General features: G+C 48.0%; 2 protein-coding genes across 3 annotated transcripts; one reads left to right on the forward strand and one right to left on the reverse strand.

The window, feature by feature from the left end:
• Positions 1-465: 465 nt before the first annotated feature.
• Positions 466-12,804, reverse strand: CLN6 (CLN6 transmembrane ER protein). 2 transcript variants are annotated; one of them, XM_063313884.1, is made up of 7 exons: positions 12,721-12,804; positions 11,441-11,555; positions 10,359-10,457; positions 8,076-8,264; positions 7,727-7,782; positions 5,628-5,753; positions 466-3,469 (listed from the first exon to the last, which is right to left on the reverse strand). In XM_063313884.1, the coding sequence occupies exons 1-7, from the start codon at positions 12,789-12,791 to the stop codon at positions 3,178-3,180; spliced, it is 948 nt and encodes a 315-aa protein (XP_063169954.1). In that variant the 5' UTR covers positions 12,792-12,804; the 3' UTR covers positions 466-3,177. The 2 variants fall into 2 exon arrangements, with proteins under 2 accessions (XP_063169954.1, XP_063169955.1); XM_063313885.1 differs by lacking the exon at positions 12,721-12,804 and adding an exon at positions 11,779-12,375.
• A 6,566-nt stretch (positions 12,805-19,370) lies between these two features.
• FEM1B (fem-1 homolog B) lies at positions 19,371-25,049 on the forward strand. Its single transcript, XM_063313850.1, has 2 exons — positions 19,371-19,670; positions 22,134-25,049. Exons 1-2 carry the CDS (start codon positions 19,423-19,425, stop codon positions 23,767-23,769), a joined length of 1,884 nt encoding a protein of 627 aa, XP_063169920.1. The 5' UTR covers positions 19,371-19,422; the 3' UTR covers positions 23,770-25,049.
• The last annotated feature ends 994 nt before the right edge of the window (positions 25,050-26,043 follow it).

Raw genomic sequence — 26,043 nt, forward strand, 5'->3', positions numbered from 1 at the left:
TAGACCTTCCAGCCAAGTCTACAATTGTGGGATATCCTGATCATTTCCCATACAGTATTAACCCGCTTAGCTTTTTTTGAGATCAGCCAAGTACTGCAACTGTACTTCATAAGTTTAAAATAGTTCTTAGCTACTCTGGAGACATCTGAAAGTGCATTAAATATGATCCTCAAGTTTACAGTGTTGCCCTCCCATCTTCAAAATAGTAGTTTTTAATGTGACACAAAGGAAAAAAGTTACATTTATGAATGGAGACTAATTATATAATCTGTCTTTAATTGCAATTAAATGTAAATGTAAATGTAAATGTAAATCAAATCAAATTTTGTTTTGACAAACTTATCTCACGGTTTTTACCTTGTCTGTTACTTAAACCTCTTGCTTCCTGAAGAAAATCAGCAAAAGAATCTGTAACACATTTAGAGGCTCACTGGCACTCCAAAGATTTGAAAAATCCAACCACTCTGTTCAAGGATTTTAGCACACTTTTATCTGCCCAAACTAAATCCTTTACATAAACATTTGGATCACACTTGGAGTATATGGGTAGAATTGTGAAAGGCAAACTGTAACAAGACGACCTGGCCCAGGTTTCCAAGTTACAAAAAAATGTGGGACCATCTGAAAGGGGGCAAAGAAGTCAAGGTGGCACGACCACATGATTGAAGTCTGGGGGTGGGGGGGGGGCTTTGATTGGGTGGTCAGAGCCATCTTGACCTTTTTGTCCCTCCCCTGTGCACGTCCCTGAGAGTTTCAGTGAAGAACTTAAGTTTAAGGAATGCCACTGCCCATCTTTTAGATGTTCCTACATGAGTATTCAGAGGGAGGGAAGGAGAAAGAGCAGAAAAGAGGGGGAAGAGGCAGGTTTGGGGCAAAGAGAAAGCACTCGTGTTGTGAAAAGCAGGACAGCTCAGATTTCCGTGGTCATAGCAGAATCTGACCCTTAAAAATACATTTTAATCACAGTTCACGTGAGCAGAGGAATCAGCTGCCTTGTTTGTGAGCCTGCTTCCTCCCCTTGGGATAATGGGCTGGTTTGGGCTTCCATCACTTGGGACACTTTCCAGATGTGTTAGGCTAAAATCTGCCCATGCTGGCTGTGGGTGATGAAAACTGATCTCCAAAGTATCTGGAGGGCCCCAAGCGATGGAAGGCTGGAGTAGACCAAAGTACAGCCCATAATTCCAACAGGAAGGAATTTTGGGAAGGCTGGGTTGATCTCATGGACTTTCAGAGGTTTGTCAGTGTGCTCACTTTGCCTTCAAATCCTGCAGAAAGATCAGAGAGACACTAATTTGTAGACAAGATGCCATGGAAACATTCTTTGGGTCTTCTGCCCCATAAGGCAGTCCTCTGTTATATAATTTCCCAAATCAGTCCAAAAGAAAATAGCTTCTGAATTTAAGATTAGTCCGCCCCCCACAACAAAAAAACTTTTATGCCCCAATTCTCAGCAATATATGACAACCTCTCATTTTAAAGATTATTTTTAAGATTCTTTTAGCTTCCTTTCTGGTAAACTTTATTGTTCGGGGGCTGCCAGACCAGCGGGGTGTGGGCAAAGGGGGGCTTATTTCTACAAGTTGCAGACATGGAAACAGGGCTCCCCCCCATTTTCTCCCCCAAACAGGAGCCGTGCATCATTTCTAAGGCCCACAAATCTGCTGTAACTTTCATTTTCTGGAATCCACTTCATTAGATTACACACACAATCATGTTTGCCTCTTGTCTTTACAGCTGCTAGAACTACATTCTGGAAATTCTTCTAAGAAATTGATTTTGCTAGTAGTTTGCACAAGTCTCTCGTCATCCTTTATTCTCATCTCAGATTCTCACCCTCTTACCAAGTGATCTCTCAGTAGATCCCAGAAGTCCAGAAATCCTTGTGTGGCTGGGTTGTGGAGTATTTCTCCATTATCTGGCCAGCCTCTAAACTTCAGAAAACACCCAGACTACTTGCCTGAATATACAAAGGGTGCTGCCACCGGCTTATTTTTGACAGCCCTCATTTTGACAAGGGCCCCTTTCTTGAAGAGAATGGGAGCACAAGATGGCCTCTGTTCCCTACAGTGGATGGTTTTACCACCATTCCCTTTGGTTAAGATTTTAGAAAGGTCCTGCGAGTTACTAATACTATGTCGGGATCCATCAGCGAAAAATTATCTAGTTCACTGCCAACGCTGGCTGGGTCTTGGTGAGGGCCACAATTCTTATTCCCTGCTGGGAATAGGTAATTTGCTAATAGGGTGTCACCGAAGCCAGGAACATCCCTGTGGGTTTGCAAAGCAATCTAGAGGGCTGAGCAGCCTCTTTCAACATGGTAGCTGCCCTCAGACCTACCTTTGCAGTCTCTTTGTTTTTTACACCCTCCTAAGGTGTAAAAAAGGTGATGCAATGCCTCTTTTCCCTCTGGCTGAGTCTACTTTTCTTCAGCCAGACCTGCAACTTGTTCATATTAGTGAGTGCAAAAGCCAGGAATTCATAGAACCGGAGGCTGGAGGTCAACATTCTCAGTGCTTGCTTCTCATTGCAAAATTCACTAGACAAAATATTATCTACCTGCACCATAAATCTCAGGAGCAGACAACTGAAATAGCCATCGACACTCTGGTTGAGAGTTGAATGCAGCAGCCTTCCTGCACTCAGCAAGACTGTATGAAATAAGCAGATCTTCATATTTGCATAGTTTATTCCGCCCGATATAGGATGGAAAATGTGAAGCAAGGAGACAGGCTGAATCACAGAAGTCATGCAGGGTCTACTGGATCCCTCTTCTCCATCCAACATTCTAACGGACTCTACAGAGGCAAGTCATGTTGCCTATGTTGCCAGTCATGGAGGGTTAGAAACATGACAGAACACAAATCCTGGTGCAAAAGGAATTTCAGAGTAGTGGGTTGGGTTCAGTGGTGGATTCATTCAGGTTCTGCAACCACATCCCCTTGTTACAGCCTAGGGCTGTGCTCCCAGTTAAGATTTATTTGAGAGAAGGCCCCAGTTTGGCAGAACCTGCTTCCAAATGAATCCACACAGAATCAGGCTGCAGGGCTCTTCGAGCTACAAGAGCCATGGATCGTAGGAAGGGAAGACCTCCCCTGCTCTGTTCTGTGGGCACCACCCGAGCCCTACTGACTTGCGCAAAGGACTCCACTGCCCCAACATAAGGCAGAAATGTCATCAAATGCTCTCTGCCTTTGTCGAATGCAGATTCCTCAAGTGCAAGGTGTAAAATGCCCAGGGCTCAGGAACGTAGATGATGCCGGGATATTTCTTCCGGAGGATCTGGTCATTCCAGAGCCAGCCAATCCAGAGGGCAATCAGCCCCAGTGCGATCAAGAATGAGTAGAAGAGGAAGCGGCCATTGCTGTCCATGACGAGCCCCTTTCGCTTCTGGTGCATCACAAGTGCCACCAGGGCAAAGGTGGTGAAGATGAAGAGGGTGAAGATCTGTCCCTCTGTGACTAGATACCTGCAAGAGAAAGGGGCTGAGGCTTCTCTGAGCTCAAAGGTCTTCTCAGTGTTACAGGGGACGACAGAGGAGGTGCAGCTGGCCTCTAGAAGGCAGGCCCTGTGGGTCTGATGCTGAAGGCACTGTCTAAGTTCTGACTCTTTCATCCCACCCCACCCCACCCCATCACATACACGCCACCCCAACCTTTCCAGCAAGCTTTAAAACAGAAAGAGCAGGACAAATCTTCTCGGGAGGCTGCCAAATCCTGGCAATGTAGAGATGCAGTAGCAGCTACCAAGGTCCACCTCCACACCAAGAGGAACTGGTAAAGGGTCTGAGGGGAAGGAGTCATGCTTTTGGGAAATGCCGGATCTTGGGAAGATGCCAGGATATAACCTGGGAGAGATGTGGCTGGTTAGAACAGATGCCAGTGGCTGGGGGAATGCAAGGAGAAGAGAGGCCTGGAGATCCCTGGGAGACCCCACGGTCGCTAGGGTACCAAAGGGAAATGAAGAGCAGGCACTCCCTTGCCCCTCTTTTTTCCCAGGATGAGTTTTGAAGTTTGAGACAGTCAGGAAAGGAACAGAACCAGGAGTGTGAAAGGGCCTCCATGGATCAATTCAACGGCGCTCCCTCACCCCACCCCCACTTCCCCCTCCCAGGGTAAAGGGTCACTAAGTAGGATTGACACCTCCTTCTTTTAAAAGTTCAAAAGGCAGGAGACTGGGCCACGGTTTGTCATAGCATTTTGCAGATTCTACCTTGGGATGTCTATTCAAACGTTCAGCCTAGATTTGAAATACATTTGCACAACACAACTGGGGTACAAGCAACATTGTTCCAATTTTTAAAAAGGGAAAAAAGTAGACTCAAGAAACTACAGAACAATTAGTTTGACATCCTAGAACTATCATCGAACAGTGGGCTTCTGAGTACTTAGAAAGGAACAAGATTAATAGAAACCGGCATGGGTTCATTAAAAAATCGGTCAGGCCACACTAATCTTGAATTGCTTTTTTTCTTTTACAAAGGACTAGATTGTGGACTAAAGGAATGCTGTGGATATAGCGTACTTAGGCTTCAGTGAGGCATCCAATAAAGTTGACAGAGCCTCCTTCTTGATAAAATGGAACAATGTGGAATGGATGGTCCCACTACCAGATGGTTGATGGAACAACCATACCCAACACACGGTTCCATGTCTACCTGATGAGGGATGAGCAGTGGGAGACCTCAGGGTTCTCTCCCGGGCCCAGTAATTTTCCACATGTTTATAAATGACTTAGATGGAGGGATAGAAGGGAGGTTTAGCAAATTTGTTGGGGTAGATTGCTAACACCTCAGAAGACAGGCTCACGGTTCAAAAAGATTTTGATAGAATTGAACACTCCAACTCAAAATGAGGAATGTCCTGACCATGAGGACTATTAAGCACTGGAACAGCCTGCCCCCTGGAGTTGTGAATGGTCCATCACTGGCGGTTTTAAACAAAGATTGGACAGCTATTTGTCTGGGATGGCCTTAGGATTCCTCTCTTGCACAGGGAGTTGGACCAGAAGACCTCCAAGAAAATCTTCCAACCTAATGATTCTATGACTGAAGCAAAACTTGGTTTATCTGCAGCTTCTTCCCCTAAGCAGCTCAACCACAAGCCGCTCATCTGTGGATTGGGTCACAGCTGGTTTAGCCTAAAAATCCAGCACAACAGCTTCTTCCATGCAGAAGTCAATATCTGTGTGGTGTGGCAAAATCAAGGCACTGTGCTGCCAAGAGAGGAGGTACCTCTAACAGCATTCACGAGTAACCCAAATTTTGGTGCAGCTATGTTCTATGCAAATGTTGTAAACCCATACTCCACTTCTTGAGTCGCTCATGTGAAGGGAGCTTTTTCACCACCAGATCAGCTGCTTCAGAGTTAGAAAACAGTCAGCAAGTCAAGTTGGCCATCCATATTGTGGACATTTGCCTGGAGAAAGAATCCCAGCAACCAAACCTTTTCATGACATTTCACCCTTGCAGGGGATCCATATAACAGCCACTCTGACACTTAAAAGATTAGACCAGAGTCCTGGTTAAAACATGTTATCTGGGATACTTGAATATCAGTTGTCTGACCCCTGAGATACCCACGGCCTCACTTGGCTTGGTCTTTTCAAACCCACCTTGGCTCACTTACCAGTAATAGAGACTGCTGGGCCCAATAAGGAGTAAAGCAGCCATGGGGATTCTCGGCTGCTGTTCTTTACAGGGTATGAAACAGCCAGAAAAATATATGCACAGGATGAGAAAGAAAGGGATGTACCTGTGAAAAGAACAAAATTGCAAGAGGAGGCAAGCGACAAGGTGGCACAGGGCTTCCTGCCATTTCAATTGCAGCATTTCGGCTCTTCTGGCTTGGTGAACGGGCAAAGAAGTTGTTTAATGGCCTGAAGAGAAGTTCTGGAGAACTTGGAAGGCCTCACACTCTTTCGACTGGGCCTCATAGAAAGATTGCTTGGTTTCTTTTCGTGCCCTCAATGTCTGCGTCCTTGAATACCGAACGTTCTTACAGTGGAGCCAAGCTGTGAGACAGCCGTGTCTTTTTCCCTTTGGGAAAAACGCACCCCCCTCCGACCTCTCAGAAATCTCCCAGCCAGTTTGGCTGCACACTGAAGCCAGAACAGGAGTCCTGCCAGCCCAGAGAGATCATAACCCTGTTCTCACTGTAAGAGGAGAGCCCTGTTAGTCTCTGGTGGCAAAAAAGTCAGGAGGAGTCTGCTTGAGCCTTTTCCGACCAACCATTTTTATTCCAAGAGGTAAGATTTGAATGAAATGCGTTAGTCAGAAAAGGCGATTCCTCCTGATGTTTAGCCATTTTCTCAGTTCTGCATCTCTGTGACATCTTTGGCAGCTGGGGCTGTAGGGCTGACTGGCTTCCCACACACAGGAAAAAGGATCCTGTGGCTTTAAGGCACAGATGTATTAAAATTCATGGGATTCTTAAAGCTGCAGCACCTTTTTCTGTGGCTCATGTGGAAAGCTGAAAAAAGAGGGGCTGCTTCAATGAATCACAGGGCACAGCTCTGCTCGTGTAAGTGGAAAGTGCTTGCTCCAAGTCCTTTTCAAAGTAGGTACCATCTTATTTGGCAGACTTCTTTTGAATGAAAAACAAGGAAAATAAGTGCGCTAAGAGCCTGTTAGGTTGAAACACGCAGTACCAACCAATAATGTGGGGAAAGGCAATAGAAATAGAGCATTAAAAAGTGCGGTCCCAGGTGGGAAATGCCTGCCCTCCTTGATTTCAGCACCTATCGTTCAATCACAAAGCTCCTTTTGCTCGCTGTGTCCTTGTGGCGCCCACACTGTTGTCCCCACCCACCAGCCTGCATCCTGGATGAGCCTTTGGATGGGACTTCCTGAGACCAAAACTGTTGGGTGCTACTGGATTTCAGGGCAAGCTCAGCCAGCACAAAATTTGGGCACAGGTGTGGGTGGGCCGGCTCGGTGGAACATTTCACCCAGCAGGCATCTCCACATGATGATCATGAACAGGAATACAGGAGAACAGACTAACCTTGTTTAATTAAAATCTTGCTAAAGAGGGACAGGTGCTAAGTGGGTGGGGATGGGTTTGGGAACCAATTTCGGCTGATAAAAGCGCTTATATATACATATACATATACACACGTATTTATGAAACACATTTCCAATCCAGCCAAGGAGACCAGGGCAGCGTCAAGGGGCACAAAACCCTCAAACACACCCTATGACAACACATCAAAGGCATGAAAACAACGGAGCCAGCCAGGCCAATATTTCAGATGTGAAGAAAAAGGTTCCGGATTAAATTCCAAGACCTGAGGCTCAGGGGTGGCTAACACTTTTCTGGCTGGGGGCCACTTCTCCTCTTTTTTTCAGAGTAGATGTAATTGTGGCTTAGTATTCTTGAAAAGGGGCTGAATATTTTGCTCCTGGCAGACGGTTGAGAGTTACTGTACGCGAGATGGGTGGCAAAGAAATTTAATAATGAATAAGTAAAATTTTAAAAAACTTTTAAGTAAGCAAGGTGGACTAACTCTAAAGGAGGTTTAACACAATCCATGGGAACTCCAAGGGAGGCACTTGCAAGCCGGCCTTGGGATGCCCACCCCCAGCAGGTGCCGGTGTCTTTCACGATGCCGGACCGCCCATCTCTCATACCTTCTCAACCGACGGGACCAGATCAGGTCCTGTTTGATCTGCAGCAACAGGGGTAGGGAACTGCCATTTACACCCCAAATACAGCCATTTACTCACCACATCGAATGGCCCAGATGCTCATCGTAATAGTATAGCAGTTCAAAGGAATCAATCTGAAAAGGAAGAAAATGGAAGAGTCCAAACAGGGAAGGGGTCCAGCTCATTGGCATTTGGGCCAGGGTGGAGATGACTCTCCACGGGATGGGTATTTATTAGTTAAGGGTTTATCAGGCCCCAGAGGGGTTACCTTTGGGGGGGTTGTTTGTTTTTAATTCTGTAAGCTGCCCAGAGTCACTTATGTGAGATGGGCAGCCATATAAACAAATAAAATGTAAAATGTAAAATGAAATAAATAAATAGACAGACAAGCAGGGCCAGGATCAAAGAGTGAACCAGCCTCTCTCACCAGGGTCTCCGGCTGGAGATTTTTGATGACTGGATTCTCCCGGACAGACAGGTGGAGCTGGTAGCCGCTGAAGATCAGTCGGTGGTTGACAGAGTCACCCACCAGGTGGATGCTGGCCCCCATGACGAACACGATGATGCAGACGTACACCATGGATCGGGGGAGGGCCTTGGGAGACCGCTCCATCAGCTGCGACCCAAAGCAACATCTCTGAGGCTGGGAGCAAAGCCAGGTTCTGTGCCCTTCTGCCCTTCCCAAATTCCACCCAGCAAAAGCTGGAAATCTTTTCTCCCTTTACTACGGGGAATCCAACTCCCAGAAAAAAAAGACAAAAACAGTTTGTTCCTGAAATAAATTATCCTGCTGAATACGTGTGCATCTGTCTCCCCACTTCAAAGGAGGACAAGGGCCAAATCCCCTCCTTAGAGATAGCTGCATTCCCCCACTCTCCCCAGCGCAGAACAGAGGAAGTTCTCTGTGGCCCCTCCCTTGTTAAACAGGTGTGGCAACACATTTTGCTAACATCCTCTCTAAGGGGAACATAATGGATACACAGCAGACCCGAGGCTGCCCCAGAACTCACCCCGGCCAGATTCAGCCCCTCTGCTGCCCTTTACTTCTGCCAGAAGATCAGCAACAAGTGTCCCAAGTCACGTCACAAGGGGCATGGAGATGTAACTCTCACTCCAGCAAACCAGGCTTTTATCAGACCTTCCCCCTCCCTCCCTCTTCTTTGTGGAAGGAATCCAGGTGGGCATGCAGCAAAAAAGACAAGCCCAAAGGGAGGATCCACATTTGCAGCAGAGACCTACCACCAGGTGTTTAGCTGCCGCATCCCAATCAATATTACTTGAATCCTTTGTCCCTTTATTTTCCTTAAGGGACAGATCTCTCTGTTTAAGTGACAGCCTTCTCTTTCCTAGATCTTATTCCATGACTCATTCAACTACCCTTTGCACAGCAGAGAAATTGACTATCTTGGATTAGTCATGAAGATGAACACCAGCTAAGAAAGGCCTGACTCAGCTACATCCACTGAAAAGTTGCCCATTCATCCAAGGGATGTGGAAATCGCATCCTGAAGCACTCAGAAATACCGACATCTGTATTAAAAGGGGAGTCCCAACGCCCAAGTTACAGGAAAGGGTGCAAAGTAAAAGCACAGCAGTCCGTAGAGTTCAGCTGGAATGAAAAGGAAGCAATCCAACTTACAGACATGGGGGCCTGACCCCGTGGACTAACCCCAGCAGCAAAACACCTCCAACTCAATTTCCAAATATTTGGGGAAAAAATCGTGACCCCTGTGCCCTCGTGAGAACCAGCACCTGCCTGCCTTTGTTTAAAAGACAACTGGGGTTCCCAGACAGCCTGGGGTTTGCCCAGTCTGGCCGGGAGGGTGAATACCTTCCCAGTGCCTGAATCGGAACAGCCCTGCTGCCGGGAGCTCCCTTTGAGGCCCCATGAAGGCAGCAACGTGGCTCTACCTAAAAGACGGGCATCGTGATGGCAAGGCGGTTCTTTGCCCCTTACTCCATGGAAAAGACACCGTGCCAAGCAGTTTTACGCTTGTTGGAAAACGCTTCTGTCATCAAATGAGCCCCCCTGCCCCACTTCGGCTCAAGGTTCAGGGAGGACCTGATGGCAGAGCTCCCCCACCGGTTTTAAAATACCCAGCATTCTGGGCTCTCTGGCATCTTCATGTTTTTTGTAACCTGTCTCAACTTTAAGCAATTTTACTCTTTGCAGCAGTTGTATGCCAAGCTTATGGGTTCACATAAGACGGATCAGCTGACAACATCAGTCATCCTCGGCCATCAGGGAAATGGGGTTTGTAGTCCAAGCCATGCTGGTCTGCATCCTGCAAGGAGGCACCTCCCAAATACCTCCTTTCTGCTTATGAAGCACTCTTAATCCTGATTCCAACACAGGGAGATGGCAGCCTGGGTGAACATCTACCATCAATCATTAGCTTCAGAGATTTTAATCTTACCCAGTTTTTTTCAAGTGATTCCGACAAAACTCAGTGTCACTGGCCAAGAGTAGTAAAGCACAACTCTCATGCAAACTGGAGATGGATCCATGGGCATCAGGAGACATGATTTCCAGACAGAGAACTATCCTGTCCAATTCACCTGGGATCTGACAGCTCACTACTCCCACAAGTTGGCCTCTTGCCCCCCCACCCCCAGATCTAAGAATCTGAAAAAAAAAGTTGAAGCAATGATGCATTTATCTAGATGGTCTTACGCAAAAAGAAACCAAAGAATCGAGCAACAACTTTACCTTCAGAAGAATAAAGGGTGTGATCACATTATAGGCCATATGAAAATAATCTCCAGCGCTTGGCCTATTCAGGGGAAACCATTCGAGGGGAAGCAGGACCTGCAGAGAGGAGACACATACTTGTAGGACAGCTTAACATGCAGTTCTCCATATTCAGGGGTTTTACTATTTATGTTCCTAGTCCATGTGAACGACGATGGCAGCTGAGGATAAAAAGTCCAGGCTGAAAGTGAATAGTTCTTGATCTACTTCCAGGGTTTTCTTGGAAATAAAGTTGATTCTGGAAACTTCACATCATGTTACCTTCCCTCATAATTTTCTTTCAAATTAAAACAAACTTTAAACATTTTAAAATGAGAATGGAGCAAGCGCCATGCTGGATATCCAAGAAAAACAGCCTTTCCCCACTGTCAAACTGAGGTGCCCCCCAACCATCTTGGACTCGGCAGAAAACTCTCCCAGCACGAAACAGGCTCCCCACCCAGCACCCCCCTCTGCTGCCTCTGTCCTGCCTGTTCCCGGACACTGCAGTCCCTTGTTTTCCCTCCCTGGTAATAGATGACAAAACTGAACAGATCTGACACACTTTGGACAGTGTCAGAATAAGGGGGGAAACACTATGTTAGGAGCAAGACAGTTACGTCAACTTCAGCCCGTTCCACTGGCGAGCTGGAGATGAGATGAAGGCCGCCTCACAGAGGTGGGAGGGAAAATAGTGCCCAAGCAGGTGTGTGCAATGGCCAGGTCCAAGGCGCCCAGCGTTCACTTCCAGAGCAGCCCAACTTGCAAATTATGGTTGAGAAGTTTGAGGTCCTGTGTCGGCTGCTGCTAGCTTCAGCAGTCAGGAGTCAGGCAAGCCGAATTCAAGAGTACAGATGTGGGAAGCGCTGCCCCAGAACGTCACAGAACTCCTGAGAGCAGAGAGCTCACAATGCTGCCAAAACCCAAATGCTAAAGCCAGAACATTTGGGAAAGATTCTCCATTTTTCTGTCATGTAGCATCCTTGTCCTCGACTCCTCTGCCTCATCTGAACCCTTAACATCTACCAGTGAGCAACAAACCTCACCCCAGGGGTACTCACCATGGCGATGGGCCGGCCAAAGTCCAGGACCCAGTTTTGCAGAGTGAAATAAAACCACAAGTCAAAATGAAAGCAGGAATTCCTGCAAACAACATCCTTGTGGGCTGCTCCATGCCTGTGGGTGAAAGGACGGTAACTGATGTAAGGTCAGAACAGAGGCCAACCCCCTTCCCCAAAAGGTACGTTTCAACCCCCATCGCTGTTCAGGGAACCTGGTAAAGCTGGCAGTCTCCACATCTGCCTGAACAAGAATTACTTGTTCTCTGTGAACTGGATCATGGCATAGCTTGGCACATCCGAGAATCCAGGTCACCAACATTTGGCTACCACAGACTCACCTGCCCTCAGGAGTGTGCGCAGGAGACGGTAGGAAGAGTCAGACAGCAGCCATGGTGGTGATCAAAGCTGCATCCGGTTTTGTGTGCGTCACATCAAAATGGCCCTATCCTGATTTTATTTTTACCACACCCTGTGGACACCCCTGCCTGCCCCTAAGGCACCACAAGGGTCTTGGGGGGGGCATTAAGTCAAGACCCATCTTTGCATCCAAACGTTCGTTCCTGTGGCTGTGATTCAAGTATGTTTTAATATTGCTTGGATATCTGATTTTCCTGGGCATACCGGTTGCTTCCTTCCTCCTAAGTTGCCCATTATCACGTCTTTAAAGCAGCGTTTCTCAGCCTCAGCGACTTGAAGATGGGTGGATTTCTACTCCCATGGCTGGCAGGGGAATTCTGGGAGTTGCAGTCCACCCATCTTCAAGTCGCTGAGGTTGAGAAACGCTGCTTTAAACACGGAATGCCTACATTAAGACGGTAAATAATCAGGAGTCTGGCAGCACCTTTTCAGACTAACGCATTTTGTTCAAAGGCAGAAGCTTTCTGTTACCCAGAAAAGGGGCCACCACAGACTAACCGGCTCCCCTCCTCCAACTCCCAAAGAAGAGGGCGGAGAGCGAGCGATCGGAGAACCCTCCGGGCGTTGGAGGCTACCCGGCGGGGCGCCCTATTCAGAGCCGTCTGGCCCCTTCCCGGATTCAGCCGCGGAGAAGCCCAGCCCTGGGCCGCCGCCGCCCCCCACCCCCGCGCCGGACGCAGCTCCCCAAGGCCGCCGCCCGGGCGGAGGGAGCGGAGGGCTCGCCGCGCGGCGCCGGCAGCGCCTTCCCTTCGCGCCGCCGCGCAGGCTGGGCTGCAAACGCGCGGCCGCCCCGCCGAGCCGCCGCGAAGGGGCCCCCGCCCGGAGAGGCCGCGGCTTGGCTGCGCCCGGGAAGCGGCGCTCACCTGCCCGGCGGCGGCCGCGGCGGCGAAGTGCCCGCGGCCGCCGGCCGCCTCCGCACCCACGAGCCCCGCATCCGCGCGGCGGGGCTGCCTAGGCCTCGAGCGGGCAGGCGGGCGGGCGGGCTCCTCCTCGGCGGCCGTCGGCGCTCCGCCTCGCTCTGGCGGAGGAGCCGCGCTTGCTCGCTGGGAGGCGGGCGGGGCGGGGCAGGGCGGACAGGCACCCTCCCCAACTGGGGAAGCCCGCGCGGCCCCGGCAGAGAGCCGGAGCCGGGTGCCGGCAGCACCGCAGAGCCCGGAAGGGGAGCCCGGCTCGGGGCGCGTCACTCGGAGACGGAGCACCTGCGGCCGGCCGGGTGGCGCCTCCTCAGGGACGCCGGGAGTCGTGGGGCACCGGCGGCGGGCTCGCGCTCTAGCGGGCCGCGGTCGCCGTCCATCTCCTCCGCCGGCTGAAAAGCGCCATGCGGGCAAAGCGGCTCCGGTTGCTTCTGTGCGGCGGGAACGGACTCCGGTGGCCGCCACTGGCGGAAGATCTGCTGCCCCCTCCGGCAGTGCCCGCCTTGCCGCGGGGCGACGGCGGCCGAGGCGTGTTCCGGGCAGGGCCCGTGAATCCCCCGCGGTCTGTTCGTTCCCCTCTCTCTGCCCAGACTTTGCCAGCCCGCGAGAAAGCGGCCGGCGGGCGCTCTCCTTAAGACGGGCAGGGCCTGGGCGGGAGGCGGTTTGGCCGAGTCTAGGCGGGCGATTGAGCACCCTGCTGGAACTTCTTCGTGCAAATGTTTTCCGGGGTGATGCTAGCGGGGAGCAGCCGCGGCTGCGCTCCCTGGACTAGGGCCGGCCCCAAGGAGGGGAATGGCGGGGCAGCGCTCCTACGGGATAGCGCTGACCCAGTTTCAGAAAAGGAGAGCCGCGGCCAATCTAGATTCAACGCCTGCCTGAGCAGCCCTGAGGCCGCCACCAGGCGGGAGTCAGCTGCTGTTCGGGCTGATCCAGATTTCCCAGCTAGGGGATCAGCTCAGAGACCTGGCAGGCACCGGGAGAGAAGGACGTTGGAAAAAAGGTTGACACGCTTGCTAGTGCTCAACAGAATGGAAGACGGTCCTCGGGAGAATGGCAATAGGTGCCAGGCTGATCCCTTTCCTGGGGGGGGGGGGGAGTCGTCACCTGTCATGACACCAACCCAAAGGTGGGTCAAACTGCAGCCATGGCAGAACTGTCACAGCTTGTCTGCTTAAATAATATTGCTTTAACAGTGGAACGGCTAAGGATGTTGCAGGGGTGATGAAGAGGGTGTCATGAGGACCTGGCAGGAGAAGAATTTGTGGGCAGGCTTGTGCCATGGTTAGGTGCGCATGGGGAAAGGCCCTTAGAGGAAGCATTGCTGCCTCCTCTTTCGTGCAGGAGGGAATGCCTCTCTCCTATTTACAGACTGGAAAAGGATGGTTCTTCTCAGGGTCTTTCCCCGTGGGCACCTAATATGGGAACTGGCCCTGACAACATGTGTTTTTTCTGCTGTGTCCCCATGGTGTTTTTATCTCATCCCCAACTCATGAATGAGAAACCTGAGTTGTCCCTAGATGTCTGGGTGTTAAAGAATAATTTTCCTCCTTATTCCAACCCACCCATGAGCCTTTTTGGAGCTCATCCTCATGTCCCTTAACCATGGCATGAATTTGCTCCATACCCTTTTTTATGCCATTTTGTGTCTTGCCTTCATCATATCCTCAGCTCACAGTCAAGGCAGTTTAGTTGTTTTTAGCTATTCATAGATTTGAATTGGGTTTTTATCTGTTCTCTCAACAAAATTTCTGCCATGGATAAGATCTAGTGCACTTAATTGAGGATATGGTTGCTCATATGGTCAGCAACCCATCTCTAATTGGTCAGTGCAGGCTACTGTGGCACATCCTTTCCCTTCTCTCTCTGGGAATTACCCCTCTTGGCCATTTGCTTGGGCTAATGTTTCCTGCAGAGCTATATGCCTGTACAAGGAGAGGGGGACATTCTAATAATGGAAGACCAACTACCTGGATATCTGTTGGAAAGCCATCTCTTCCAGTTCTCCATGGTCTTGCTGATCGTGTCATTTTTCCAGAAAGCTGAAAAAAGACAAGGGGATTGGCTCTTCTAGATCTGATCCTAGCCAATAAAGAACTGGTAAAAGCAAGACAGCTTTGATCATTACATCATGGGAGAGTTAAAATACTACAAAAAGAAAAATTGGAGCATGTAGCAGTTTCAAGAAGCTAAGCTATGTAATAGGTGGGATGTCATAGAAATTCACAAAGGGAGGGATGGGAACTTCTAAAAAATAAGATACTGGAAGTACAATTCCACACTATTCAATAGGAAGAAAAGGTCGGGGGGCAGCTTAGGAAACCACTAAGGGTACACATGAAGCTTTTCTGAGCTGTAAGTTAAAAGGGACATGTTATATGAAATAGAAAATGGGTGAAATCACCAGAGAAATGTACCAATGAGTAATTAACATCTGCAGAAAGGAAGTCAGAAACAATAAAACACATGAGGAACTTAGGAACTTAAAGCTAAAATCCAGAAAAAGGAATTTTTGGCTATTTCAGTAGTAAGAGGAGAAACAAGGAAGGGGTAGGCTTCTGTAAGCTGCCTGGAGTCACTGTGTGTGAGTTGGGTGGCTTTATAAATCTGTTTAATAAATAAATAAATAGGAGACACCAAGATTACATCAACTTGCACCAAACTGTATACAGGTAGTTCTCTTTTTTCTTTTTTTGAGAGCCAGTTTGGTCTATTGGTTAAGGCAATGGGCTAGAAACCAGGAGACTGAGAGTTCTAGTCCTGCCTTAGGCATGAAAGCCGGCTGGGTGACCTTGGGCCAGTCCCTCTCTCTCAGCCCAAGAGCCAATCAGGCGTGGTAGGAGAGTTCTAGTCCCGCCTTAGGCACGAAAGCCGGCTGGGTGACCTTGGGCCAGTCCCTCTCTCTCAGCTCAAGAGTCAATCAGGCGTGGTAGGAGAGTTCTAGTCCCGCCTTAGGCATGAAAGCCGGCTGGGTGACCTTGGGCCAGTCACACTCTCTCAGCCCAACTCACCTCCCAGGGTTGTTGTTGGGGGGAAAATAGGAGGAGGAGGGAGTATTAGGTATGTTAGCCGCCTTGAGGTATTTATAAAAAATGATAAAGGCAGGATAGTAAATAAAACAATAAATAAAGAAATAAACAATTTATAAATAAAGAAATAAACAAAATAAATAAACAAACAAACAATAAACAAACAAACAAAGTTCTCGCTTAACGACCCTAATTGGGACTGGCAACTCTGCTAAGTGGGAAATTATGTGACCCTGACTGCTTTCCTGCTGGAAAGAGACAAGACTAGTCAGTTTCACACCTTCAGTTTTTGTTTGCCTCCTAACCACTCCCCACCCTTTGAGTGCTGCTTACTGTCTTGCATACATCAAAAACAATGTGATCGTGCCACAGCCCAGGGCTGGGAGCCAAAGGTGCGCTATGCAAACAGTTTACTCTCTTAAAATCCCTTCCTCTCCACTCATCTCTCCACTCTGCAAGGGTGGGGGGAGGAAAAAAGCAAGCGATTTCTGTAGGCAATTTCTCCTTTGCCTGACCCTTCCCCTCCTCTGCAGAGTGGAGAGATTAGAGAGGAAGTAATTGCAGGAGGGTAAGCCATTTGCTCTTCTACACATTGAAAGCAATATGATTGCACTGGCAGCCCGGGGCTGGGAGCCATGGGTGTGCTACGCAGACAGTACTCTCTTGAAATCTCTTCCTCTCTCATCTCACCGCTATGCAGGGGGGTGGAAGCAAGTGATTTCTGTAGGCTCTCTCTCCTTTGCCTGACCTTTTTCTGCTGCCAGCGTGATTGCATTGCTTTTGATCTGTAGAAGAGCAAGCAGCTTTCTCTCTTGAAATCTCTTTCTCTCCAATCTCTCTGCTCTGCGAGGGCAGGGGGAGGAAAAAAGCAAGCAATTTCTGTAGGCAATTTCTCTCTTTTACCTGTATTTTACTGTATTTTTCCACCTGAAGTTAGGCATGAAAGAGTTTTTTGGTGAGAAAATAAGCAGTGGAGAAACCTTCACATTCTATGTATTCATGTTGGTTGAAGTCTTCTACATATCTCTTACTTTTATGATAGTTCTCAGCAGCTGTTTTTGGTCCCACCTCCCTTCTGACTCAAATTTTGTTCCCAAGGGATGCAAACATGATGGACCAAACAGGAGAAAGATTTGACAGTATACTGGCTACCTTCACGTTCAAGGTACTCTGCTGTTGCCAGTAATGAAATCTGGAACAAACTGGTTGATTCTGGCCTATGCATATAGATTAAGAAGGGTAGAGGCTTCAGTTGTATATCTTGTGCTTGCTTTTGGGAGGGAGTTAATTCCACTATGCCAAGTCTTATTTCTAAGTAAGTACACTGAGAATTGCACAAATCACAATACACAGTAACAATTTTCTCACACCCACTCCTGAACTGAAGCAATCCAATTTATGATATTTAGGCAATGGGAAGCTGTAACCACAGTTAATCAAAAACGACGGTAAAAAATCCTTTCCATTCTACTCTTGTGGCATAACATCTCTGCCTGCCAGCCTGAACATTTGAAGAGTTGATTTGATGCCTGTGCATTTCTCATGAATTACCACATTCAGAGAATCTATCCTGGGAGATTAGGGATAAAGACTATCAAGGATCATGTGGGATGTGGGAAGAACAGGTGGAAGTGCAATTATTCACAGTGGAGTATCACAAGTCTTTGTGCCACTGCCTCTTTGGGGCAGGCTGTGGAAAGTCTCATGGTTGAATCAGGTCTGTACATAATACATGAAATTGGCTTTGTATTAGCTCTACAGGTGGCAACATCTCCAGTTGCATGACTCTGAATTAACTATTCATTTTGTTACTGAAACCAATACAGAATTGCACCAAACAGGCCCCAGGTCCAATAAGCAAGATCACGTTACTGAGGCAGCTGGTTCTACAAATGACTAATCAGGACAAAGGTGGGGTCCCCTGAAAGCCTCTGGGGCAACTCACAGGCAGCTCTAGCAAGAGGCAGGGAAGAGCAATGCTGCTGTTCTGTGCTTCCACCAAAAGACCATCTGTTGAAGGGGCAACCCACACAATAGGTGAAAGTTGTTGAACAATTTCAGTGCAACAAAGGAAATTCCACCGGGACCTCAAAATTCATCTGCTGGGGGCTTTTCTCTAACTTTCACATTTGTGCCTCCTCTTTAGATGGAGCGTTTAGATTGTCACCCTAGAGGTAAATTACACATCCCCAAATCATTTGGCCAAACAGTTACACTTAGATAGAGTTTATTACAGTCACAGACCAGAGTTGGTTGCATTTGTTCAGTGAAAAGAACAGGCTGTATGTGAACCACATATTCAGCCAAGGAGTCCAGTTAATGAATGCACTGTTATTTGAGCCCCAACTGGGCGTGGCTCTTTCACCAAATCTTATCCATGAAGAGCACTGGTCTTCCGGAGCAACTTTTGACAGATGACTAAACCTGCTGGCCAGGTCAGCCAGTCGGCTATCAAAACCCGCCTCCTCGTCCTCCCGCTGGTCAGGAGAGTCCCCGGTGTCTCTTTTCCTGCTGGCCGGAGAGAAGGAAGCAAAACCACCCAGTTCTCCTTGACATGCCCGGACCAAGGAAAGGTGGCTGGTCAGGGATTGCAAAAGGTGAAACGGGTTTTGGGCCAGCCTCGTTTTCTGCCAGCTGTAGGGCTGGTGGCCTGGAGGAAGAGCCTTTCGCACTCCCCAAAAGGCTGGGACGCCCATCAAGAGCCTGAAAAAAGATTTGATGGCTGAGCTTGCGCCACGCTCCAAGCCCAAACCAAGCGAAACCCATTGGGCTCCGCTGCTTGTGGTTTGTAACCGAAGGATTGTGGTTTAACACAAACATGGCTTAGTGCGTCCACAGAGCCCAGCGTGCCAGTTGCTCCATCCACGTCGCCTCCCTGTAGCCCACCAGGAAGCAGGCAGGAACAGAGGGACCTCGGCTCCGCCGCCAGGACTCCTCAGGCTCCGGAACTCACTTCGCCTGAGCAGTGATTTCCGGGACAGATTGTTTTTGTACAGGACTAGCGGCTACTTCCGCTTCCGGGACCAGGCAGGGACGCCAGCAACGTGACGCCGATCGGGCGCCTGGAAGGGCGCTTCCGACGCTCCGTAGCCGCCAGCCTCGCCCCGCCCCAGCGACGAGGGGCGCGCGCGACCCTTCCGGGCACCCGTAGTAATGCTGGGAAGCCTCGCGTCCTCCTTCCTGGGCGCTCCGGAAAGGCCTCCCCGGCTCGGTCCTTCTCAGCTCCTTCTGGCGCCGCCGCCGCCGGCCTCGCCCGCCCTTCTCGGGGCTCCTCCGGCACCGCGGCCGGGGAGTAGGACGGGCGCCCCGGCCTTCCCAGGGGGCCCTGCGCCCCGAGGGTCCCTTCCCAGGCGGAGCGATACCCGGGAGACGAGACCGGCGCCGGCCATGGGGCCCGGGACCCCCGACGGCAGGCGCGTCTAACCGACCGCGCATGGTGGGGGCGGGGAGCGGCGGGACGACGAGGAGCGCCGGCGCCCCCCCGGACCCCAAGGGGGCCGGCCCGCATGCCCGTCCCCGCTGCGGAGCCACGGAGGGGGCAGAGCGGGAGGAGCCCGGCCCGGCCCCGGCGGGGGAGGGCGGCGGCGGCGGGGCGCGGTGGAGGTCCCCGCAGGAGCAGGCGGCCATGGAGAGCCTGGCCGGCTACGTCTACAAGGCCGCCAGCGAGGGCCGGGTGCTGACCCTGGCCGCCCTGCTGCTCAACCGCTCCGAGGGCGACGTCCGCTACCTGCTCGGCCACGTCACGCACCAGGGGGGGCAGCGGTCCACCCCCCTCATCATCGCCGCGCGCAACGGGCACGCCAAGGTGGTGCGCCTGCTGCTGGAGCATTACCGGGTGCAGACGCAGCAGACCGGCACCGTCCGCTTCGATGGGTAGGTGCGCCCGCTGACCCCGGAGAGGGGCTCCTGGTCTCCAGTGGTGTCCACCCGGCCCCCGCGGTTGGGGGCAGCGTGGTCCGGTGGATTGCAACCGCCCTTCAGGGGTGTGGGTGTGGTGGGGTGTAACTTAACTTGAATGGCGAAGTGGGGCATCGTTCATTCCAGCTGGATGGGATCTCTGCCAATAAATGATCTCCCCCAACCGCCACAAGGAGAATAAGAAGGTCGGCCAACGAGGTGGTTTGTTTATTCCCTTGAATCAGTTTGTGTAATTATAATCATGCTGGACCATAATTAAAAAAGGGGTGTAGTATGGCATTAGACTCACTGGCTGATGTTTTAAGATAAGGTGCGTGCAACAGGAGATGATGCGCACAGGGTTTGCCATCCCATCTCTGGCTCATTTCTCATCCCTGTGCATTTTTTATCACTTTATTCCTTCTGAACCCACTGTTATTGTGAGGGCCAGGAATTATTTTCTCTCCTGTGAGGCAGGAGTTTGTTGGAAAATTAGGGAGCTACAAGGGAAGGTAAGAATGCTGTGAGAAATTAACTGTCTGTTTATTCTAGCATAAGTTATTTAGTGTACTAGGTCCAGATCGCAGTATTGTTCATGGTCATAACCACCCAGAGTCCCTCTTTTGGGGGAGATGGGCGGTAATTAAATTCGAATAATAAATAACCGAGTCAGCGTCTTGCATATACGAAGACAGTTCTTAGGTACGGGGATCCTCTTTGTCTGTTGTTTTGTAGAAAAGGTGCTCTACCCATTAAGAAGCACTGGAGTTGCCTCCCACGTTTTGACTGTGGCTGATTGTGAAAGGAGAACACATGGAGCCTTTGCACATAGACTCTCTTTTTGTATTTGGGTGGAATATTGTGGGCACAGATGAGGAAGCCTTGAAACTCTTTTAGTGTATGGAGTTTTCTTTATGCATTTCCTGAGGGGAACTATTAGGAATTAACCTATTGCCATTGTTAAGCTGGACTGTACTGGAAAATGGCTTAAAGGCCTCATCTGAAAGATTTTGGGTGCATTTCAATTTCCTTTGTTCTTCCCAGTCAGACAGACATTATACTGGTTTAGAAGATCTTGTTTCAGTGAAGGCGTAATTCTTTATTTCACTTAAAGATATCAGGCCAAAGGACAGATGCAGACTGCTTCAATGTGTAATGCTGAGCATTTCCCATGTGCATATCTGCTGTATCCTTTTTTCTGTTTTTGGCCAAATCTACTTGATAATTTCTTTCTGTGACATCGCTGAAGAGTTGGGTTGCTGAGAGCTGTGGGACATACCATCAAGGAGGGGAGCTTAGACTGTCCTATGTGCAGCCAGACTTCCCAGTTGCTCTCTGCTCCTAGTGAGATGGATTAGGTATGATAGGGCAAGTTATGTTGGAAAATCTAATTAAATAAAATGAAAATAATATTATGTTCTAATTTCTCAGTACAAAGACTATTTTTTCTGTTTTGAGAAGGGAGGAGGTTAAACAGCAGAAATTGTCTCAGGTAGAGGCAAGAAGCCAGCTAGCTTCCTCTGAAAACTCCTAAGTTGAAGGGCTATCAAAGCTGAATTTTAGGTTCTGTTGGGATGTGGAAACTAGACAGGTAGAGCCTATGGCTGCAGTTCACTTGCTTTGCTTCTGTCCCATTTGATTAACTTGAATGAGGGTTTTTAGATAAAGGAGCTCTGTTAACTCACCAAATTAATTCCCAGGGGTGACCATGAGATACAGCTTGCATCCCTTCAATTAATGTATTTGTCCTCCCTAGTTTATATCATGGAATTTTCCTGAGATTATATAAGGCAATTGAGTAGGGTAACTAAATTACTACCACCCTTCTTTTAAGCTACTGAAATGAGTAGAAGTTGTCTCCCTTCTCAGAATGTTTTATGCATGCATGTGCTTAAACTTTGGTGAGGTTTCTTCAGATTTCTTGGGCTCTTCCAACCATTTCTTAGAAGAGCACATAATTAAGGACCACAGCTGGTCTATTGGAACATGCTCATGTTTTTGACCATTTATCCTTCAGGTATCCAAAATAAGACACAGTGCTGCTTAATATCTCTGTTGAAGGCAGTGGTTGTATCTTGTAGACTGCCTATTAATGTGGCTGGCAAATGGCTCCTGCCAGCTGTAGGATAAATGCTGACTTATTTATGGATTAGATTGTTTCACTGTTTCATGAGACTGCACTTTTTAAACTAGCCTTGTATTGGCCAATATACAGAATTTACTGTATGTAGGTGCCCTGGTTTTGTGCCTACACAGAGGCATGATCCTTAGGGCTATTCCTGATTTTTCATTTTGTACCTGTCCTTTGCGCACTCCCTCTTCCTGAATTATCTCTCTGAACAGAGAAACTCCATCTCTTATTTCTCATGAACTTATTTCTAAGCCTTTTCTAAAATTATGCCAGTTCCATACTAATTTCTTTTCTCTTCTTTTTCATAGTTACGTCATTGACGGGGCCACTGCACTTTGGTGTGCAGCTGGGGCTGGCCACTTTGAAGTTGTCAAGCTCCTAGTAAGCCATGGAGCTAATGTTAACCACACTACTGTGACCAACTCCACTCCTCTGCGGGCTGCCTGCTTTGATGGCAGGCTGGACATCGTCAAGTACCTTGTGGAGAACAATGCCAACATCAGCATTGCTAACAAGTATGACAACACTTGCCTTATGATTGCTGCTTACAAGGGCCATGTTGATGTGGTGCGCTTTCTTCTGGAGCAGCATGCCGATCCCAATGCCAAAGCACACTGTGGCGCTACAGCATTGCACTTTGCAGCTGAGGCGGGTCACTTGGAGATTGTCCGTGAGCTGGTGAAGTGGAAATCTGCCATGATGGTGAATGGCCATGGAATGACACCGCTGAAGGTGGCTGCAGAGAGCTGTAAAGCTGATGTTGTGGAACTGTTGTTGGCGCATGCTGACTGTGACCGCAAGAGCAGGATTGAAGCTTTGGAACTTCTGGGTGCCTCATTTGCAAATGACCGAGAAAATTATGACATAATGAAAACCTATCATTATTTATATTTAGCCATGCTAGAGCGGTACAGAGATAGCGAGAACATTATAGAGAAGAACATCCTGCCTCAGATAGAAGCGTATGGCAACCGGACTGAGTGCCGGACTCCTCAAGAGCTAGAATCCATTCGTCAGGACCGAGATGCTCTGCACATGGAGGGCCTCATTGTCCGCGAGCGGATTCTGGGTTCTGATAATATTGATGTGTCACATCCCATTATTTACCGTGGTGCTGTTTATGCTGATAACATGCAGTTTGAACAGTGTATTAAGCTCTGGCTCCATGCTTTGCATTTACGACAGAGAGGCAATAGGAATACCCACAAGGACCTTCTCCGATTTGCTCAAGTTTTCTCTCAGATGATACATCTGAATGAGCCTGTGAAAGCCAAGGACATTGAGAGAGTCTTGAGATGTAGCGTCTTGGAGATAGAGCAAGGGATGACCAGGGTCAAAAGCTCTCCAGAGGCTGAGCTTCACACAGCCATGGACAACTACGAATGCAATGTCTTTACGTTCTTGTACTTGGTATGCATCTCAACCAAAACCCAGTGTAGGGATGAGGAACAGTCACGAATTAATAAACAGATTTATAACTTAATCCACCTGGATCCCAGGACACAAGATGGGTCTAGTTTGTTGCACCATGCTGTTAACTCTGGTACACCGGTGGATGACTTCCACACCAACGACGTCTGCAGCTTCCCTAATGCACTGGTCACCAAACTCCTTTTGGATTGTGGTGCGGATGTCAATGCTGTGGACAACGAAGGGAATACTCCATTGCATGTCATAGTCCAGTACAACAGGCCCATCAGTGATTTTTTGACCTTGCATTCTATCATCATCAGCTTGGTTGAGGCTGGCGCTCACACAGATATGACGAACAAACAGAAAAAAACTCCTCTGGACAAAAGTACGACTGGTGTGTCTGAAATACTCCTGAAGACTCAAATGAAACTGAGCCTGAAGTGCCTCGCTGCTCGAGCTGTGCGGGTTTATCATATCAGCTATCGCAACCAGATCCCTAGAACACTGGAAGAATTTGTAGAATTCCACTAGGTCACATCTTGATGGTGGTATTTCATACTTTCCCTCCATGAAGGGTCAAATAAAATACCAGGCAGAGATTCTGCATTTCCTTTCCTTTTCCATTCTTTTGGGAGTGAATATACACCAGTCTGCTCCTTGATGTTTGGCTTTGATTTCCAGATATATCAGCTAGTGGCAGGATAAATGGTGTCCTTTTTCTCTTAGTGGAGAACAAAACAAACTCTAAATTAGATAAGGGTAAACTATTTTGATACAGTACTCTGATGCACACGGGTTTTACCATTGACAGCCGAGAATGCTTTAAGCAGCTACCTGCCAAGTGTTTTGCATTTGACGGATTGAGCCAGTACGTACCTATGCAGCAGTCTGGGAGGTTATCTGGTGGGGGAGTGGGGCAGTTGGGGGGTAGATGGAGGTGAGAATTATTGCTGGGATTTTACTAAAACATATAAAGCAATCCAGGGAAATGTATTCTTCACCAGCCTATTTTTTAAAGCTTTTCCATTCCCACCGATGTCAGTAACTTTTGTTTCTAATTCTGCTTGCAATGAAATGAAAATAACTGATTATTTCCCACCAGACAGAAATTCAGGCAAGAGAATGGGCTTATTAGTATATTTTTCATTGATTCTTAAAAAAAAAAGAAACAGAATTCTTCCAGCCCAATTCTTTATGCAGAAGTATTTTTTCAGTCGAGTGACATGCTGTTGATATTTACATGTGTATGAGTACGTGCAATGATTTAGGATAGACTTTGACCCCTCACCTAGACTTTTATCTGAAATGCATTTTCCTACTATCTTCCAACTAGCTGGCAAGCAAGGATTTTTTCAAAAGATGAGCTCATATTTTTTTAGAAATAATATTTGAAAACTGTAGTAGGAAAGGATCAGGGAAGAATAAATTATGTTGGCAATGTCCTGCCCTGAAAATAATTTTGTGTTTTCAGTCTATTGATTATGGCTCCATCAAGGATTTTTTTTTCAAAATGCCTCCCTCCCAAATCAACCTTTTCAAAGGCCATCTTTTAAATTCTTTGTAGTAACTTGATTGTGTGAAAAATGTTTGACCTGTGGAAGCACCTCTTTGGCAGAAACAGCAGCAGCCAAGTGTAGGATTTTTGACAGGTCTTTGGAAACACTTGCCATTATTTTAAATGTCACTTTGTCAAATGGTGGAAGAATGTTCTCCTGTCATTTTTAAAAAATGGGTCAGTTCTATTTGGGAAGGACATTCTGGGCACAGGTGTATGTGTTTGTACTACAAATAAAATCTTGAATGTGAAATCAGCTCTTAATTCCCATTTGTCATGTTGCAAAGGTGATTTGTTGCTGCTGTCTCTTTGATGTCTGTAAGGGGATAATATTTTTCAGAGGGAAATGGATTCTTGTCATTACATAGAAGCTTTCTACTTTTCAGATAGATGCAGAATATTGTAAAAAACATGTATTGCATCTATTTGTGATGGTTGTGCCTGCCTTATTCCCTGTTAATCCACTGCTTTGTAGGTGGTTGTTGGAGCAATTGTTTTGTAGGTCACCAAGGTATTTAAGAATGCTAAGAGTGGGTTAATCCATGTGGAGCAGAGGGAAGTAGGATTTTGAACAATACCCAGTGGATTCCTGCATGGAGCAGGGGTTGGGCCTTAGTGGCTTCTTCCAGCTCTAGAATTCAGTGATAAACCATTATTTGGTCCATTTTCTTTCTGCTTATTGTGTTTTTATGAAGCCAACAGTTATGATTTATAAATTATACTGTAGTATTTTTTGAGCCACAGCATTGTGGTTTACCAAACCATGGTTAAAAACAAATAGTCACATCAGATGATATGAAATAGGACTTGTCCACATGCTGCAGTTCATTGGCTGTATATGAGGAAGGTGGTTCAGCAGTTCATCAAAGCCGTAACAATGCCAACTGTGAAAGCTGTTATTGTGTGGTCCTATTTTTATAGTACTCCTTGGAAATCTTGGCCATGGAATTTATTTTTAATAGTGAAAACTAGGTTAAAATTTTATAAATATATAAATGGTTATTTCTGATTTTAGCATAATTTAATTATTGTGTGATTATAGCGTTTCTTTTAAGCTCAAGTAAAAGGCTTGGAATGAACATAATACCAAGGGTTGTCCCAAGAAATTTCACTGAAGAGATTAGATTTGGAAAATAGTGGTATAGGCAATGGACTTCGAGCAGATGGGCTAAAATCGAGATTGCTGATACCTTTGCCATTCAGTCCCACAGGGAAGGTACATGGCTTACAATCAACTACAGATTACCATT

This window comes from Candoia aspera, chromosome 13, assembly GCF_035149785.1.
Source record: "Candoia aspera isolate rCanAsp1 chromosome 13, rCanAsp1.hap2, whole genome shotgun sequence".
Lineage (NCBI taxonomy): Eukaryota > Metazoa > Chordata > Lepidosauria > Squamata > Boidae > Candoia > Candoia aspera.